This window comes from Rhamphochromis sp. 'chilingali' (genome assembly GCF_963969265.1).
Source record: "Rhamphochromis sp. 'chilingali' genome assembly, chromosome: 14".
Lineage (NCBI taxonomy): Eukaryota > Metazoa > Chordata > Actinopteri > Cichliformes > Cichlidae > Rhamphochromis > Rhamphochromis sp. 'chilingali'.
In genome coordinates, this window is record NC_137941.1 from 27,123,654 (window position 1) to 27,144,041 (window position 20,388).

At 41.4% G+C, this 20,388-nt stretch overlaps 1 protein-coding gene across 5 annotated transcripts in view; it reads right to left on the reverse strand.

Annotated features, from left to right (window-relative positions):
• Positions 1–20,388, reverse strand: part of dgkh (diacylglycerol kinase, eta) — a 93,555-nt gene that overhangs the window by 19,256 nt on the left and 53,911 nt on the right. For all 5 annotated transcript variants that reach the window (XM_080902175.1, XM_080902178.1, XM_080902177.1 and 2 more), the window contains 15 exons: positions 15,353–15,459; positions 15,000–15,125; positions 13,774–13,876; positions 10,785–10,947; positions 10,540–10,648; positions 9,978–10,199; positions 9,621–9,712; positions 8,868–8,967; positions 8,405–8,714; positions 8,141–8,266; positions 6,364–6,498; positions 6,127–6,244; positions 5,848–5,958; positions 5,104–5,200; positions 4,075–4,182 (listed from right to left, as the gene is read on the reverse strand). In XM_080902175.1, coding sequence (XP_080758301.1) covers positions 4,075–4,182; positions 5,104–5,200; positions 5,848–5,958; positions 6,127–6,244; positions 6,364–6,498; positions 8,141–8,266; positions 8,405–8,714; positions 8,868–8,967; positions 9,621–9,712; positions 9,978–10,199; positions 10,540–10,648; positions 10,785–10,947; positions 13,774–13,876; positions 15,000–15,125; positions 15,353–15,459 — 2,027 coding nt within the window. The remainder of the gene's footprint in view (positions 1–4,074; positions 4,183–5,103; positions 5,201–5,847; positions 5,959–6,126; positions 6,245–6,363; positions 6,499–8,140; positions 8,267–8,404; positions 8,715–8,867; positions 8,968–9,620; positions 9,713–9,977; positions 10,200–10,539; positions 10,649–10,784; positions 10,948–13,773; positions 13,877–14,999; positions 15,126–15,352; positions 15,460–20,388) is intronic.

Sequence of the window (20,388 nt, forward strand, 5' to 3'; positions counted from 1 at the left end):
ATATTCCACATAAACATAAACAAAAGAAAAGCTAACATATTCAAAAATTTGTTTTCAGCAGCCCTTTAAAACAAACTACAGACTCAGCCAACCTGAGGAGGTTTATGAGCTACATCGAGGATGTGGTTTTAAAATAAGGGACAGTTAAAGACCCAGTATCAGGGGCCTGGTCAGTTTGTCTGTGACCCAGCATCTCGAGTTTATTTAGTACTGTTGATTTCCTATGTTAGATTTGTGCGTTTTTCTTAGTTTAGGGTGTAGTTGAGTTATTTTGTATTTTTGATTACTAATGAGATAATGTTCAGGTCTGGTATTATTATTAGTTAGGGTTTAGTTAACATTCCATGTCCCAATTGCCAGTCTTGGTAGCCGGGGATCAATCCACCAGGACCTCCGCCCGGCTCACATTGCACCCGACCCCTACGGTGCCACCTGCGGGTGGTGGGCCTGCAGGAAGATGGGCCCATGTCCCTTTTTCGGGCTGTGCCTGGCCGGGCCCCATGGACTAAGACCCGGCCGCCAGACGCTCGCACTTGGGCACCCTCGCTGGGCCTGGCTCCAGGGCGGGGCCCCGGTAACCCTATCCCAGGCAGGGTAAACTGTTCCCTAGATGGTCTTTTCATAGGGGTTTTCTGAATCGCTCTTTGTCTGGTCCCTCACCCAGGACCAATTTGCCATGGGAGACCCGACCAGGGGGCAAAAGCCCCCAGACAACATTCGGGAGGGGCTCAGAGTAGAGCCGCTGCTCCTCCACATCGAAAGGAGCCAGTTGAGGTGGTTCGTGCATCCGACAAGGATGCCTCCTGGGCAAGGTTTTCCGGGCATGTCCCACTGGGAGGATGCCCCGGGGCAGACCCAGGACACGCTGGAGAGTTTATATCTCTTGGCTGGCCTGGGAACGCCTTGGTGTTCCCCTGGATAAGCTGGAGGAGGTGGCTGGGGAGAGGGAGGTCTGGGCTTCTCTGCTTGGGCTGCTGACCCCGCGACCTGGCCCCGGATAAGCGGAAGAAAATGGATGGATGGATGGTTTAGTTGAGTTCCAGTCTAGTTTATGGTTCTTCTATGTCTCCTGATTTATGAGTCTTTTCCTGTCCTCTGTCATGTGTAAATGTCTGTGTGCTTACGTTGTCAAGCTTGTGTTGTCTTGTGTCTGTGAAGGTTCTCAGTCATCCAGGTCATCGTAGTCAAAGGAGCTTGCAAAGAAAAGCGTCTGGACTTCTTTAAGTTGCTTGAAGACGTTTCACCTCTCATCCGAGAAGCTTCTTCAGTTCTAAGGTCAAATGGTGGAGAGTCCCAGATATAAACCTAGTGGGAGTTTCCCCCCACAGAGGGACAAAAGGACCCCCTGATGATCCTCTAATCGCCTGAGCCAAGGTGTGAAACTGGGTGTGGGTCCCAATCAGCCAGGGTTTCGGGTGTGTTCATTGTGAAACCTGGCCCCACCTTATCATGCGAATTCCTGAGGTCAGATGGCCCAGGATGTGAGTGGGCGTTAAGGCGTCTGGGAAGGGATCTCAAAACTGGATTATAGATGGCAGAGAGTTGGTGTCGTAAACCCCCGCCTCTGTTCAAAGATGGTCGCTCACAGTGGACATAGATGGCTTCTTTCACTCCTCTTTCAAACCATCTGTCCTCTCTGTGCAAAATGTGAACATTGGCATCCTCGAAAGAGTGTCCTTTATCCTTAAGATGCAGATGGACTGCTGAGTCTTGTTCTGTGGAGGTGGCTCTTCTGTGTTGTGCCATGCGCTTGTGAAGTGGCTGTTTGGTCTCTCCAATGTAGAGGTCTGAGCATTCCTCACTGCACTGTACAGCATATACCACATTGTTAAGTCTGTGTTTTGGCGTTTTGTCTTTCGGGTGAACCAGTTTCTGTCTGAGCGTGTTGCTGGGTCTGAAATACATTGACATCCCGGTGTATTTCAGACCCAGCAACACGCTTTGACTGTGTTGTCTTGTCTACATTCTATTATGTGTCTTGTGTTCCCTGTGGCGTCAGGTTCATTTGTGTCAGCTGTGTTTTCCCAGGTGTTTCCACTTCTCTCATCACCCTTCTGTGTATTTAAGTCCTCTGACTTCTTCTGTTCTTTGTTGGGTTGTCTGTTGTTTCCATGTCAGGTAATATCAGGTCAGCGGTTTCTTTCGATTGCTCAGGTTTTTTTCATGTTCATCTTCATGTTTTGCATGTACGTGTTCAGTTTCTTGTTTTAGTTATCGTAGTAATTTAGTTGCTCCAAGTTGACGCTCCACAAACACACCAGCCATCCCAACATTGAGCTGGATTGTTGAAATATAGATTTAGTTGTATTTTACCGTTTCCTTAAAATGAGAAAATGAAGTAGATTTCCAAAATTGCCCTATGAAACCTCTAAATCTATTCACAGTGTTTACAAAATGAAGCAACCCAACCTGTAAAGGAGGTCCACAGAGCCATGTGCAAAAGGCAGCATACTGCCATAGGGGCCCATTTTCAGACACTATCACACCCATGCTCCTGTGGAACACCGTGTTAGCTGCACATTCAATTTATAGGCTGAAAGATTATTAGAAAAGTATTTTCAATCATGTTAGCACTGCTGACAACTGTTATGCTGATGAAAGAAGTAATTCATTTAGTCGGTTAAGCGTCTGTGTAGGTTTGAAAAGGGCCAAAGAAAGAGGCTTCTTTTCTGAAACTCACTGACAATGAATTCATGTTCTAGCTTGCAGACTTGAACATGAATTCAGCGTCAGACTTTTTTTTTATTACAGTGAGAGATTGTGCGGACTTGTGAAGAGAATAATACACGCACAACTTCTTAAAATAACTTTATTCCTTAAAATAGAAACCTCTGACGAGTTTCAGAAACTCAACTAGACAGACTGATTAAGTGAACATGACTGCTGTCAGCAGTGCTAACATAACTAGACAAAGAGATCCCAAGCCTAATGATCATTAGTAGGATATAAGGTAACATAATGCGACACAGCAGTGAGGGGTGCTGAAACAGGCCTCTGTAGATCTAACGTAGAAATCTAATTGTTTTGACAACATTTTTGATCCATCACTTATATATAACATAAAATAATAGACTTAATTTCCAAGGGACCCCAAGATTTTGAGGAGTAGATCATATGTGTATGTTGTAAAAAAAAATAAAATAAATAAAAAAAAATGAAAAATTGTCAAATTTATTCCTGAATTTTCTTTTACACATATTTGTACTTCTAAAACAAACAAACAAAAAAAACTTAGAAACTGCTGAAAAGCGATCAGGTGACCCTCTCAGTTGTCTTGTGGGGCACCAGCCACTAGATGGACACAGCCAGTGGGAGGGCACTGATCTGTGTGTTAGCAGGGTCATTTTATCATTAGCTTTTACAATTACTAAGATGTATATTATCTTCTCTCTCTCTCTCTCTCTCTCTCTCTCTCTCTCTCCATATATATGTATATGTATAAAAAACTATATTTACTCCCACGTGTCAAAATGAATGATTTATTCCAAACAAAGGCAAAACTCTGATGATAATCTGTGCCTGTGTTTGTGCAGTCGTGTATATACTGTCTCTGTTTCTGCTTCCTCCTCTCCAGCAAAAACAGTTACATAACACCCCATGCACATTGCTGTATGTGTGTGTGTGTGTGTGTGTGTGTGTGTGTGTGTGTGTGTGCCCCCCCACACACACCCCTGAGTGAGCCCTCTGCAGTGTGTGCAAACTGACACTCTAATCCCTCAGCCAGTGTGCTCTGAGCCTTAAACATACAAGCAGAGACGTCTCTCTAGCCATCCTTCCCCCTGCACATCCAGGCTATTGGGGTCATGTCAAACAGGTGTCCACACTGTCATTCTTTAGGTAATATCAGAGAAGACAAAAAGAAGACAAAAAGAAAAAGAAGACAAAAAGAAAAAGAAGACAAAAAGAAAAAGAAGACAAAAAGAAAAAAGCTCCAAGCAGAGCGGAAAACACACCTGTTTTCATCCCTCAAAGATGATCTGAGTTTCCTACCAGGGCCATGCCAAGTAGGATGGAACATCACACAGAGAGCAGTTTTATTACAGTGAACAGCTTGAGAACAGTAAATGTACTTACATCATCCTCCTTGGTGCCGCCCCAGAAGTTGGTTCCGCCTGCGTAGCTAGGAATGTTCAACACTGCTATGCCTTGAAGGCTGGGCAGTGGGATGTACTGTCCATCACACTGGGAAAGACCCAAATAACAAAGTTAAGTTGGACCAGTAAAGCAAAAGAAAAGAGAACATGGTGAAAAAAAAAAAAAAAAAAAGGACTGGTTCTTATATAGCGCTTTTCTACTCTTTCTGAGCACTCAAAGCGCTGTACACAACTTGTACATTCACCCAAGCACATTTTTCTAAGTGCTTACTAAGTAACATTCACACTCCAATGGATGCATCGGAGAGCAATTTGGGGTTAGTATCTTGCCCAAGGATGTTTGGCATGCAGACTGGGGAAGCCAGGGATCGAACCACGAACCTTCCAATCAATAGATGACCCGCTCTACCACCTGAGCTACAGCCACATATACTCTGTGTGTCTAAATTAAGGCTGTTTGCTGGTTCTATAAACATTTAACCACATTTTTGCTTCTGCCTTTACTGAGCTTTCAGAACTATTTCATTGAAAAACTGACACAAAAAAACTGGTGTTTTTTTTATTACACGTTATCAGTTTTCTGGCTGTGTAAATAAGCAATCTCACAGAACAGGGTGGTTTTTACTCTTACCAGACCAACATCGTCACTGCCTAAGAAACCTGGAGTTCGTTCAAATATACACATAATCATGGAATTTTTTTAAGGGCATATTATTAAGGACAGTTATTCTCTAAATGTTTTTACATAATAACAAACAATAGAATTTTTTTTAATATTAAAACTTTTTTTATTAACTTTAAAAAAAATAAAAATCTTTGTGAGTAAAAGGAGAGGTGAACTCTAATTTTTGTCACGTGTTCCTTATTCTGTCATGCGTAATTTAAGTGATTATAAAGATTTAAGCGCTGGTGAAATGCGAGTGTGTAACATGCAGTGTTTTCAATTAAAAATTTGCTCGTTTCTTTTTTAATCCAAAGCCTTAAATGCCTGATTTTCTCCATGTCTCACCTCCAGCTGGACCTTCTGCTCCAGGTTCTTGTAGGTTCTTTGCAGCAGCTCCTTAGTGCCCAGAACACCGTACCACATCATATTCTTGGTACGACTCCTGTGTGGGGAAGGTGCAGAGGCGGTGTGCAGGAAAAAGACTGTTGTGTCACTTCAACTTTAAAACACACAAATACGTGGACAACACATCACCTGCAACACAATCACTGAAATGGAGGGAATGTGCCTGGAAAAGTCAGACTCTGTATTTTGTAATGCCCCAAATTACAAGCAAACAAATAAATGTACAACAGCCTTGCAGAAGATTAAGTGATCACATTTTCACAATTTTTTTTTTAGACACGTGGGAAAATAAAACCTTCTGGGATGGCATCTTGGCAGCTCTTGGTGACATATTTACTTGTCTTTATTCAAGGACCAACACCTGTTTAAGGTTATCCTGTTAGCAGCACACAAAAAAAAAGATAACTTAAAACTGGCTAAGGACTGCAACACTCAGTTCTAGACAGTTGGTGATTGTGTTTGACGAGGTCCTGAAAATAGAAAAACTCACATACAGACTGAAAAAATGAGAATACTTGACTGGTAAGTAACTTCAGTTATCAAAAGAGGCAGATTTGCTCCAACGCTGCCAGCTTAGGACTGTTCAAAAGTTCATGTGCTTGTTTATGTATAAACAAAGCAAATAAAATGAAATTATAAAAAAACCCACACAAATATGCTGTGTTCATTGGAAATGAGACTCACCTGCATTTCTCTGGATGCTCCTCTCGCTTGTTGTTAAACTCCAGCGAGATCTTTGCATCCAAGCCAATGCCAAAGTAGTTGTTCATAACACACTTCTCCATATAGCCCTCTCTGGATGAACAAGCAGTCAACACAAACGCACACACAAAAAAGGTAGTTAGATTGCACACAAATACATGAAGTGAGAGAAAGACAAAGCAACAGTGTAGAATGTGACCAACAAACAACATCACAGTGACAAAGATGGAAGAAGGCATTAGAAAAAGACATGGCTCTTACAGAGAGTCCAGGTCAGGGTCGATGAATGATGTGGCCCCGAAAGGGTCGATGTTAGCCAGCAGCATCTTGCTAATGATAGAGCTGCCAGCAATAGAGGCAGCCAGACCTGCTCGCAAACCTGCACATACACACAAACACACATCGTCTGTGTCACACAATACTGAACTGCAATGCCTGACTGATTGTGCCCTTGTTGATCCAATGTGATGAGTTTGGTGCCTGTTTATGTGTGTTTACCTGGGCAGATGATGCGTGTGTTGAGTACAGGGAGATTCTCCTTGCTGGTGGTGAAGGGTGTGATGGTGAAGGAGCTATAGGACTGGGTGCTACGGCTCACTCTCCTCTCCGTTGGAGAACAGGGACTCTTAGCAGCTGGGCCAAGGAGAGAAAAACTTACTTTGAATTTAGGGACAGATATGATGGAAAGTATAAAGCAAAACAAAATGCGCTTCAGCTGTGTCAGAGGGTACTTATTAACACAGAGATGCACATCCATAGACATGCATCATGCATCCACATATGAACAAAAATATGAACATATTAATGCAATTTTAGGAATATAATATTTATACAGTAAGGCTGGGTGCAGGTACAAATAATAACATTTGGGGTCTATGTGTCCAATAGACAGTACTCACAAGGGCCTCATTCACCAAGATGTGGCTAACAATGTTATTACCTTCCTCATACCTTGCTCATAAATTAAGAACATACACAAAATCAACATCAATTCATCAAAGGTATGCAATGGTCATCTTTTTCCTACCTTGCACACGCTACCTGTGATCTGTACAAGGACTGTCTGAACAAGTTGAGGCTTTGGCCAACAAATTTCCAGTTAATATTTTTTCTTCTCTACATCGAATTTAATTTCAGGTAAGAATATACTGATGAATCAAAACGCATTGCTTGTGAGTGAGTCCCACTGTCTAACAACATGATTACTTTTGCATACAGTAAAATTACACACGTTTACTTTGAAAGACTGGTTGCTCGGGGTTTATTCTGGTGTTGCATCCTGGATTTGACATTATTTTTGCTTTCATTGTATGACTTCAAGAGCAATTGGTTAGAAGGCTGACAATTACTGATAGCTATATTTGAACCAGACCATGGGCAGCAATCTCTTCTGCTCTACTTCCTCGGAGTGCTTCCTGGTCAGGAAGGAGAAACAGGACGAAAGACGGAAACAAGGAGAGGACACAAAGCAGAGGGTTTGACTGATTCCTCCTAGTCTTCTAATACTTGGAAAATGTGTGGAAGGAAGGAAGCAGCCCAATGATAAACAGGAAGAACTTCTGCCCCTAAGACAATAACATATCCTGTGGCCCATCCACACACACACACACAAAGAAGCGCAGTGGACATTTCACAGTAACCTGCATGTTGAAACAGCTGGCCTGCCTGTGTACTTTCAACAGGTACACTGATTTATTATTAAAGAAGTTGCCACAGTCTGAAGATTAGAACCTAAGCAGCTCAGCCTGGTGTAAGAGGTGGAATATCACAGGAGGAAAAGTTGCTCCAAGCACTTTTAGCACTAATCCCTGAGTTTATTTATGACAGGAAACTTGATTTGCGTCAGCAGGCTTTTTTTTCCCATTAGCTATGTCTCTGGTCCACTGTGGTGCAATGACTGCAATACCCACCAGGTGGCAACATTAAAATCATGTGTACAAAAATCTATGCCTTTAAGGCATCTTTGTTGTTCTTAAACTTGCCTAAATTATAGAGATAGCTGTGTTTCCTTCTCTCAGTAGAGAAAAGAGTGAGGAAACATGTTTTTACACCGACCACTGCTGACTTATTTTCTTAATTCAGCCCAAAAACAATATGTGTCAGCTACAAGAACAATGCAAGCTGGAAGACTTGTACAGTGGACATGCAAAGCTGGGCAGGTTAAGTTCTCTGGAACTAGCCTTTTATGAAATGTAGCGGGCCAAGTAAGTGAATGTTTGGAAGTACCTCGCAAATGTAGAAGGGGAACAGGCCAAAAAGCAGCAGAAACACTTACATGACACTGCTTCCAGTTCCTTAGTGTCCTCATCTTTCTCACTGTCTCTGTTCTCGTCCTCGCTGTCCTTCTCCAGAGGGGATGGAAGCTCTGGGTCCTCCGTATGGGCATTCTGCTCATCAACCACTAAACAGGGCATAAATGGGTTGGCCATAACACAATAAGTTGCATTTAATAACCGCATGTTTTTGTTTCAAAAACATTTTGATAATTCCATTCATCATCACGAGGCAGAATCCTTATCCTGTAGCTCACTACACGTACCTCTCTCTGCCTGTTCTATGACCTGTCGAACCGCTTTCTTCAGACTGTCGGCCCTGAGCATCAACTGCTCCCTGCTTTTGAACAGCTGGTGCGGCGAACCTCCTGCCACTCCTTTCTCCGTCTCCTCCTCCTCCAATTTCTCCTTCAGCTCTGTCAGGCTTTCTTCACTGGCCTCCTCCTCCTCCTCTTCCTCCTCCTCCTGTTCCTCCTCTACAATAGGTGGAGTGGAGAGGGGGAGCGGAGGTAGAGCTTGGCACTCTGTGTTGAGGGTCTGGAGGAGGGAGTCCAGTTTCTCATTGAGGATGGCACACTGGAGGGCACAGAGGAAGAGACACTTAAGGACCAGATGGAGTGCTGCAGCAGCATTCACAGGACAGTGAATTAGCAGAAATTTAATATATATGGAGTTGGCTTTCAGCACAAGCAGATAATGGATGTTTACTGCATTGTTTTTGAGGCTTACTTTGAGAGACATAGAGTCGCACTCCTCAGCATTCTCAGTGCTTTTCTCATACGCCTTCCCCACTTTGGCAACAAAATCCTTCACTGTCTCACACAGAATTCTAAGAAACAGGGAAAAAACACAAGTTCTTCCTGACATAACGTAATCTGAGAAAAGCTAATTATTTACCTCCTTTTGTATCTTTTTACATACTTCATTTACTATTTTCACTATATGGAAATAATTTATTTTTCACAAAAGTAAATTTTTGTTCTCCTCTTTGTTCTTTATTCTAGAATGTGGCACATGGCTGCCCCTCCCTGAGCCTGTTAAAAGGATGTTCTTGCTTCCCACTGTTGCCAACTGCTGCTCATAGCGGTTCTTTCTTACTATAAAAAAAAACACCTTGAGAAAACTATTGTTGTAGAGTTGTGCTTTATAAATACATTTTTATTCCAGCCATAAACAAAAGATTCATTACTTATGTGAAGGGAGGGGTACATTGGTTATTTGTGACTAGGACAAAATCAATACAAGAACAGTTGCTTAAATGTACTTTTGTCAAATGTGTCCCCAAGTGGACTGCTCACATATTTAAAAATGTCAGAATTATTAGTGTGATTGCTGGAGCAGCTGCAATAATGCTGCAGCAATTACAATGCAATATCACCACGACTTGCACATCATGGTTTTTAGCCTGTAGTTGATTACATTGCTGTTTGGGTTGATTTTAGACTTCTTATTCTGGGTAACGGCGGTGTTATAAACACTTACTTGGCAGAGGAGATGACCACAGAGTGCTGCTCAGAGTTGAGGATCTTTGTGAGGTGAGTAGCTACTGAGTCTTCATAGGTTGAAATGTGAAACTGTTGAGAAAACAATGAAACTGTTTATTTCTATTCAGAAAACAACTGTTAAACGCAATCTTATAGGCACTACAGTTAATAAGGTATAAGTGCTAAAATGCTTATTTGCCCATGTTTAAACTGGAGGTAAGGTGAACATGAATTCAAAATGTCAGGTGCTATTCCCTGCAACTACCTCCTCCCCATGTCTGTCTGTCTGGAATCCCCTGCTGGCTTTTATTGGGTCTACTGATGCATGTGAATATCTGTCAACTCCTGTGAGTACCTGGCAGTCGTCAGCTCCCTCAGGCGTGGTAGGACAGCTGTGTTTGGGTGGGATCTTAATCTCGTAGGTCATGATGCTCCAGCGGTCCAACATCTTGGTGCTGGCCCTCTCTAGCTTCTCCAGAATCTGAGGCAGCTGGGTGTCATCGTCACATGACGGGCCCCAGCCAAGCACTCGCGCCAGATCATTGCCGGTGCCCAAGGGCAACACCCCCAGCTGGCACTGAAAGGCAGGCACAGGGTTTATTTGGCATCAGTGTCTGCTATACTCAAAATGAGCTGTTTGTCTGTACATTCCTGCCTGTGAGTGTGGAATGACTTTGTATCTTTATGTGAGCTTGCTCAGAGCAAAGGCAAAAAGCGCAATTGGAACACTGGCCAAAGACAAATTATCGTCTGTGTACTTGTTCTGGAAAGCTGTGCAAAACCTGTTTAAAAAGACTTTCTATCCAATATGTTTATGATAGTTTGTGATTATCATTCATTTTCAGTAGAAGAGAAACAAATCCTAATAGTGTTTTCATTGTCATTGTTAAAATAACGCTTATGTTACTGTGCACTACTTGTTTGTGTAGATTGAGTTTGTCGATCTCTGAGAGGACCCATCCCACGCTGCCATCACCTCCACACACCAAGATTCGGAAGTTGTCAAACTTCTGAAACAGGCGCAAACTGGAAAAAACACAACAAAGCCACTCATGTACTTATTCTGCAGGATCAGCTTTCAACTAAAGCCTAATAACAAAACTGGTGCACTTTGATATTTATGGATATTTACAGCAGATTTGTTTGCAAGTGTTTTCCTCACCCAAGGTGTGGCCCACCGTTGACCAGGTCAAAGACTTGAGCTGGGTTCAGAAGCTGCTTGAAGCGCCGTAGGAACTTCACTCCCTGGTTGTCGCCACTTTTGGAGTTGACAAAGACCAGGAGGGGACTGGCACATGACGGGGGACAGGTGGCCTTCCAGAAGCCTGAGGAGTCATGGCAGCAGTAAGAACAACAAAAGTCAACATGGCTCTGTTTCATCAGACTGAAATTTACATGGAAAAAGAACATAAATTACTGTTTTATTGCTGTTTGAATTGAAATTTTTTTGTGTATAGAGTGTCCAAAGTGGAGAAGGAGTCACATAGCAGATCTGCCTAATCAATCTTTTTTGCTCAGTTCTATGCCAGGTCTATAAACGGGATTTCCTCTAATGGCCACTTGAGTTTATTGCCCACTTTTAAATGCACAACTTTCCAGCACTAAAAAAACACATCTTCACAACCTGGTAAGAAAAACATTTTTGGTGTCTATGGTTAGCTTCAACCTCGATATCAACTCTATACTGAATTTCCCGGAGGAACCCACCTGAGGGATTAATAAAGTTGTATCTAATCTAATCTAATATTATTATAAAAGTAATATATCACCTGTTCGATTTTTGTAAGCACTTTAAGATTAGGGGTGTTGCTGTGTGTCAACACAAGCTGACTGGTGTCTGTTCCACTAACTGAGGTCATTGTAGTGGAGCGCTTGATTTTTTTGCAGTTGACACCTTTTTGAGCAATATAATGTTACTGTCTTACTGATAATAGGCCCTACTGTGTGACGTAGCCCATCTAAGAAGCCTATGCTTCCATTTTGGTGCGCAACATGCTGTGGTTTCTCTGTATTATTGTAGGGTGTTTATCTTATAATATTTAGTGCCTTGAGGTAACTATTGTTTTTAATGCCATATAAATAAAACTGAATTGAATTGAATGATCATCTTATATCTGCAATAAATGTTCTGTATGCATTCTCTGTGTGTTACACATCCTAAAACTTTATCCATCAAGCTTTTTTGTTTTGTTTTTTTAACATTTTCATCTAATTCAAATTGGATTGGATTGAAGAAAAAAAAATATCAGGTAAAACCTTTGATTTGTGCTACTAGAATGTTTAAATAAAACTGTCTTAACTTGATGCTTTAGTGTTTTAAATATCTTACCATGTTATGACTTAAACTTGAGCAGCAGTGCTAGATGCAGCAGGAGGTGTGAGCCAGCTCTGTCATCGCTAAACAGCCTCATCAAATTCCTGTGTGTGTGTGTGTGTGTGACACCAAGCATAATAATGCATAGGACGGGCTTAACACATGCCACAAACACGTGTTTTGCTGTGCAGTAGAGGACAAAACATATATACATACTCTGGTCTCGGGGAGGTAATGTAACTACCAGCTGTAATCTGAACACTGCCTCTGTGGTGAAAGCTTTGCGCATATTAAGGCTTCAACCTTAAATATATGGGAATACCATCTCTGGCAGCATGGACACAATCGTCCTTCTTCATATCTTTCTCATTCTCTTTAATCTCTTCCTCTACAATCTTTTGATTTATCGTCCTTTCTGGGTCACTCTCTTTGTGACTGTTTCTGTAAAGGATGAACAGAGGGAGAGCACATGAAAGTGGAGGAGAGAGAAAGGACAAGCAGGGAGTCACGATACTCTGGCACGTGCTACAGTCAGCCCCCCCAGCCAATTACAACCAAACTCCCCCTCTTTTCAGCCAGTGTTCGAGCAGAGGGGATCCTGGCACGTGCTGAGATGACGGCGAGAGAAGGACAGAAAGAGCGCAAGAAAGAGAAAGAGGGAGAGAGACAGAGAGAGCCTAACGAAGCATATATCTCCCCTTTTGTTAGCCCTCTCCCTATCCCACATGTTAATGTGAGTCTGCCTCTCAGGTGCTGATCTTCATCTAAAACGGATTTAAGCACTGGCAAACACACACACACACACACACACACACACACACACACACACACACACACACACACACACACACACACACACACACACACCTGTATAAAGTCTGTCTTTATGTTGAGATCATAAGTAGAGTCTGAGGGTATTATGAAGCCTCTTGCACAGTTGTATCATTATCAAATTGGGTTTTTATCACATGCACACGTCTTGTGAGAGGATCTATTTTAAGAAACGTGTGTTTCAAACTGTCACATGGGTCTATTTTTAACCACCTCACTATATGAGAAACAGGCAGTGTCCTGGAACACATACCTTGTCATGATCCTGTATTAACACTCTATACTGAACTCCATATAAAAAGAAATGGAAGAGGGAATTTATAGCAACAGTTTGTCATTTTTGTCTATTCTATGTCTCAGTAATTTAATATGTAAAAGGGAGGCACTCTTGAGTAAATCAGAATGTGAGACATAAATGTGGATAACTTGTGAATAAAACCTAAACATTTCCTGCTGCATACAGTTTATGTTTTGGGTCTGCTCTTTTTTTAAAAGTGCATCCATGGGTTTTTACAGAATATATGAACTTTGTACATTTGTTGGAGCAATAAAGCACACACACAATAATGAAGAGTTTAGTAGTGATGGTTTGAAAAGAACAGTTTAACAAAAAACAAAATAATTTTACACTGTCATTCATTTAACACCGCCAAACCACTTATGCCGCAGTTTAATAAACTTGCTTTGGGTCTGTTTGGTGCTAAGATCAGAGGGGAAAATAATTTTATCATTTTTTATTTCTTCAGAGAAGAAGGTATTGAGAAAAGGAAAGTGTCAGTGGCTGTGTCCCTGAGTGGATGCTGACTAAACCAAAATGAAACATCCTCCCTGCCACTATCTTTTCATACGATAGAGCAAAAGGTCAAAGTTCAATGAGAAGTCATCAGCTGAACAAATAAGAGCAAAATCTCATGAATTCACCTCTGAAAACTAATGACAGGTGCAACCTCTGACCCTCAGAGTGAGTCAGCACAATTGCACGGCTGATCACGTGTGTGTTGCCTACCATCTGAGTCGATGCTGTTGAGAGCAGTAGGGGGGATGATGGAGACTTTGCATTGACCTAGGGGACACTTGCGTGGATATAAGTCCATGCAGGCTGTGTGCACCTAAAAGAACAACACCAAATACAGGGAATTAAAACTCTAAGCAGATTTTAGATATAAGATTATTGATTTTTCCATAATTTAGTGGGCTGGTTTCAGTCATTATGCAAATGTACTGTTTATAAGATTGGGGAAACCTGCAGTCAGCTAAGACTGAAGAAGTCACTTGGATGAGTGATGAAATGTTTCTCCCATGAAAATGCTACGTCCATATGAACAGAATCCACCTTTGGAGACTCAGGAGGTAGAGCAGGTCATCTGCTGATCAGAAGGTTGGTGGTTCAATTCCTGGCTCCCCCAGTCTTCATGCCAAATATCCTTAGGCAAGATACTAACCCCCACTTGCTCTGATGCATCCATCGGCGTTTGAATGCGTATGAATGTATGTTAGTTAGAAAGCACTGACAAAGCATAGACAACAGTACTTGTGTGAATGGGTGTGTATGGGTGAATGCAGGGTATTGTATAGAGCACTTGGAGTACTCCAGGAGAGTAGAAAAGCGCCATATAAGAATCAGTCCATTTACGTAACGCCATGTATACCTTGTGTCATTTTGGCAGCAAAATGGGGAGCAACACTATATCATGGTCATAATGGTAATAATGTTATACCTGATCATGGTAAATATGCAGAATTTGTAAACAAAGGAAAAGAGTTTTGTACTGGAAGCTGGTTTGCAGGCTCTGATAGCATTTGGGTAAAGTCCTTCTGAAGTGTAAAAAGAGGGACTGTATTTCCCAAAATACAATCTTAAAACCATCAGATATTGTTATTAAGGTTTTTATTACCTTTTGTAATTCATCTGTATTGATCAACCAGATATTTATTGTCTGCAATAAAGAAAGCCAGGAGTAACTGACAGCTGCCTCCAGAGGATGACTACAAGTTGAGTTCCCAGATTGTTCCAGCTGGCTCTCCAGATTTCTCAGATTCCAATCATTCACGAGTTTGTGGTGAGTGCCAGGACAAGCCCAAGTGCTGCGATCAGCCCAGCGAAAAAGGAAACCTCCAAACATCCACTGTCCATGCTTGGATCAGAGCCTTGGCACGACAACAGGGAACCTACATAAAATTAACCAGATGGTTTTATTGTTATGTGCGATGTGCATGTGATAGATGCCTTACCATAGCTTTGCACCAGAGGCAGCGCCAATCCTGCAGTCTCAGCACGCTGCCACACGTCTTATCACACACAGCACACTTGGCACTGACAGGCAGGTTGCCTTCCAACCACTGGTGAGGCATTGCAATCTGTAGGTTTCAAACACACACACACACACACAAAATTAAAAATGGTTAATAATGTCAGCTTCCGTTCACTTGAACTAGGACAGATTTCTATATTGACTCCCACATTATATTTTAGAAACTCTTTGCAGAAAACCAGGCTGAGGAAATTCCCAACCAGCTCAAAATCTTATTAAAAAATTACATGAACATTCTGCCTTTCAAAGAAGACTGCTTTTGAACAAACTTACCCCATCCTCATCCTCAATGATATCCTTCCCTATGGAGGCCAGGGTGGTCCATTTACAATTGTTGGTGGCTCTGACAGCACAGCGTTTGTGCGCTTTGAATTTGCACACTGTAAAACACAAATATCACACCTGAGTCTGACAATGGTTTCCACCTTTCAACTGTCACTTTGATGATTATGACAGTTATTTATGAATCAAACAGTGATCCAGATAATCTTCCTCCAAAGACTATAAACCATGTATTTCTAGCCAATTTAAGATCAATTCAGTTTGAATTGAATTGTCATTTTTTTCTAATTTGATAAAATTTAGAACTTTTATTGTCATTGTACACTTGCTTGCACAGTCAAATTAGGTAGCAAGACCACAAAGGTGCGAAAGTAAAGAAAACAATATACAAGAAAAGAAAGAGAAACAATATAAGAATACTATGTACACTATATACACGTTGTTTGGGTTGCAAGAAGCATTGTGGGGGTGTGTACAAGGGCATCATAATAAAATGCAATAAATAATAATAGGGTGGAAGGGCTATGGTTGTTAAGGATAGGGATGGAAATTGCACATCTGCCGAAATATTGCACAGGAACAAAAAAAAATGGCAGCAACATAATATGAATTATTTTTCTTGACTGAAAACACAAATGAAGACCTCAGAAACAGACACACCCAGTGTTTTAATAAATTAGTCCAAATGAGAGGCCTACTGTGTGCGTAAATTCTCAAAAAAGTTCTGAAAACACTGTTCATCGTGAGCCATATTAGCCCAGTTTACAACCTGACATTTGCATTTCAAACTGCAGATTGGGGCAAGGGATTGACCTGGCAACCTTCTGGCTGGTACATGACCTGTTCTACCTCCTGCAGCACCCTATGTGAGACAAAACTATTCAACTCATGAACTTGACTACCTCCATTTGAGAGGTAGTTTGCAACAGAGTCATGCTAGGTGTTGTCTGTCTCCATTGTCTGTGCTAATAGCACTCTAATACTAAGAGAGTATTAGAGTGCTATCAATTCGCCTATCAAATACCTAACTATTCAACTGAAACGTCAGACGCTTCTTGATTTAAGAAGTAATGTCGTAGTTAGAGAACAATGGTTTTTAGCAGTGTTACATTGCTAACCTTACTTTCACTATGCGTTTACTGTCTACCAGAAAATCAAGAAAATGAAGGCTGAAAAAAGCAACCAAAACTGGAAGAGGACAGCATTTTTTTCCTAGACTGTTGGAGAGATTGAGTAGTTCTCCCAGGTTAATCAAATGCTGCATGGTTCAGCAATGGGAATGATTGTGGAAGGTCTACCGGGCAAACGAAATGTTGCTCTGGTGTCAAAGGAGGTAAAGAGTGATCGAAACAAAGAAAAAAAAGAAGGAACCTTGAATGGACATTCACTTAACAAAGAGAGATCTGGAGCTTCACAGGGCTTAAGCCTGGTAAGATTTTTGTTACTTGATCAGTGTAAACACAGAGCTACAAGTAGGTGTGGTGATGGAGGGATCTTACATCATTTTTACTAAAGATGATCAGTGCTGACAAAGTCATTGTACAACTTTAACATCCAGTCCATCAAGCTTTAGTCCATATAAATGAGAAGCAGAAGCATGGACTTGAATGCGTTTAATGCTGGCTGCTTTGAACAGGAATGAAGAGTGAAGTGTAAATACAACATAAATGTCTCTTAAGAAACAGTACAGTGGCACAGACAGACGGAGACTGCTCTCGACTTTTTCTCCTGTAAAGATGAGGCACTTAGCAGACTCATGAATAATGTCTGTGATATGGGGAGCTTTGCTTCCAGCTACCCCACCTTGTTGTCCTCTCTCTCTCTAAACACGCAAAACCTCATCATTAGGCATGCCACACAGATACACTACAAACTGAGCCAAAGTCATATCCGGGAGCAAAATCAATGTTTCAATCTCGTCTACCACTAAATGCTGTTAGAGAGCATTAGTAGGACGTTAAGAGAATTCTCAGGACATAATACCACTGCCTGTTAATGGCCAAACACAGAGCCGTCATACAAACCAGACTAGAAGAAAACATTGTCTCAGACTGTGAGTGTCTGTGTGAGGGTGAAATACAGACGGAAAGGCAAACTGCTTTTACGGTTTGTGTGTGTGTTTATGGGTAGGTAGCACAAATCAATCCCCACAGGCTGCCCTCAAAGTTTAATAAAGACTGCATTCTATGATAGCCTCTCTATTTTCTTGTCTCCCACTCTCTCCCATTCTCACATACTGGTTCTCATATTCCCACGGGTGATCCTCCCATTCTCACTGTCGCTGCTGACAATGAAAGTATTTTGAAATAACTCCAATGAATTAGCCATTCTGCAGAACATACAGGAACATGTAGGCATGCTTAGCACACATTTAAATAATGTGTGCCAAACATCACATTTTAAAAAATGCAACGATTTGGTTAAAACAATGCCCTTTTATAGCTAAATGTCTTTGAAATCTTTTTAATCTTCAGTGCTTATCCAGCTATGGTTGTCAGGGTGGAGCGTGTCCCTGCAGATAAGTTCCTTACAGTAAAATTCCCTAGCCAGTCAGCAGGTGCTAACCACTCCAACTCTGTGCTAAAGATGTGTGAACACAGTAACAACTGTTGTAACATGCACACCTGAATGGTACGGCTATGTCAAAGCTAGATAAAGCCCTGTGTTATCACAAAAGTTATGACATAGTTTATTTGTGCAGTAAATTGAATAATTTACCGCAAATTTTCTACTCTTACTGAGGACTCAAAAGACTTTGACACTACATTTGCCACATTTGTCCATTGACAGACATTCATTTTTACAGCTTTGTACCTATCACACACACACTTCCACACATTCACTAAAATTGGACTGTGGACAACTTGGGGTTCAACATCTTATCCAAGGACACCAGAGATCAAACCACTGACTTTCCAGGTTGTAGCTCTACCTCCTGAGCCACAGGTGCTTTACAACTGCTTTGTATCACCAAAACATTTACAAATTACAGCAGTATTGTCCAAAACTCTTGAACCACCTCTCATTTCTTTCTATTTTGCTTTCAAGAAGGGAGACCTTAACTGTAGTCTTGAGCAAGACAGCTGGAACAGCTACGACCTTAATTGCATCATTGGAAGGAATTGGATGGATGGGTGGATGTATCTTGGATAATAGCTCTCCAGACTTTCTGAAGGTCTTTCCAAGTGTTTCTTTTAATATTGGCTGCTTTTTCTCTTATTTTCAGTCCACTCATTTTACATGACCATTTTCAGAGGAATGTTGTTTTGATTGTTATGCCACTTAACACTGTCCCATGAATCACTCAAGCATAAAAAAGGCATCTAACACAGTGTATGAGCCAGTGTTGTCTATACATACAATTTAGCGAAGAGCTCTGTTGTCTCACTCTGAGTTATCTAACTCAGAAAGGTGAAGTGAAAGTTATTACTGAGTTGATGACAACACAGTGTTATCCTAAAAAAATATAAAGAAATAAGGTTGTGGATCTACTTCAGTACTTACAATCATTTTGCACGTTAGCAGACAATAAAAAAATATATGAAATCTTTTATTGATATGTTAAAAAGTGGCACTGGCCATTTTAAAAATTAAAATAAACATATAAGCATTTTTATGCCATTACTGTATATCCATATGTAACTTTCACTTTGCTTCATGGTGATTTAGCCCAAAAAACAATGTCCATGAATGTCTGCCTGTAGGTACCTTGTGCCCAATGGAAGGCTTCTCTCAGTGATGTATAATGAAAACCCCATAATCTCAATGCACCTTCCTATTGTTGCTTGTCTATGCGTGGCGCAAAATAAGCCAATTCAAATAACAACCATTAGATACTGCTCTAATGATTTGGTCTTTCTCTCTACGTCTCTCTCTTTTGCCTTCTGCTCTGGAAATGAGAGGATAATGAGCACTGAGTGGAGAGGCTCTCACTGCCTCCACACGTATACAGCAAACTCAGCGCACATGTAGGCACACACACAGGACTGAGTTACACATGCACATGCTCACAGGGGAACATTAGCAAAATTAGAGTGAGAGGATATGCAGATGGTGCTCATTATGGCCTGCTGCCTGTCAATAACACTTTACACCAGCTAAAAGAAAGTACAAAAAAGAAAAAAAATAGTGTCAGCCCCCCATGTCAAACACCTTCCTCATAACACCCCACTTCTCTGTTCTTTCACACATGAGGTGAGGAGATATGGTGTCATTCGTGATCCTTTAACAGTTTTTTCCCTGTTAAGGGCAATTGGAGGCAAGTGAAATGCTATTTTTTTAAAATGCAGTCTAAGTCAACGCTTATCTAACGCGCAATATGGCATAAAAGCATATGAATACAGGGTGACATGCACTGATATGCTGGCTGTGAGCTTGGTGGGCATCCTGCTCCACAACCCAGTGCATTTCAAAGACTCTTGCTGGCTCAGGTATATCCAATCTGCTGCACTTGGGCAGACACAAGAAAAGGCTTTTCTCACTTCAGTGACTCACCAGTCCTTACGTAAAATAGCAATATAGCCTTCCCAAAGTGCCTATAGACCTGCCAACTCACAGGCTTTGCTTCCAAAGCAAAATCATCTGTTGCAATACTATAGGGTGTCTGATCTTAAAAGAGTGGCTATTTGAAGTAGGAGCCAGGAAAGAGAGTTATGTAAGAAAACACTATGTGTCTAAAAACAAATTCTTCACAAGATAATTCAGCATCATTTCAACCTGCCTCATTCTCATTAAAGAAGACTTAATGTGCCCATTTCCATCTCTATCATGATATGCTTAGACTCTACTAGACTAGCTTTGTGTGCTTCAGAATTCAAACCTATCTTTATTTGTCCTATGCTGAGTCTTGATGCGAGTTGATCCTCTGTGTGAAGCAAGTAGTTTTAGCTTCCTTGCCTGTTCCACATGAGACGACCATATTAGGAGTAACCACTCTCACCGACATGACACAGACACAAGTTAAAAAACATTTTAAAAAAGCAATCTGAAGCCTGAGCTTTAGTTTCACAGGGATTACTTAGTACAGC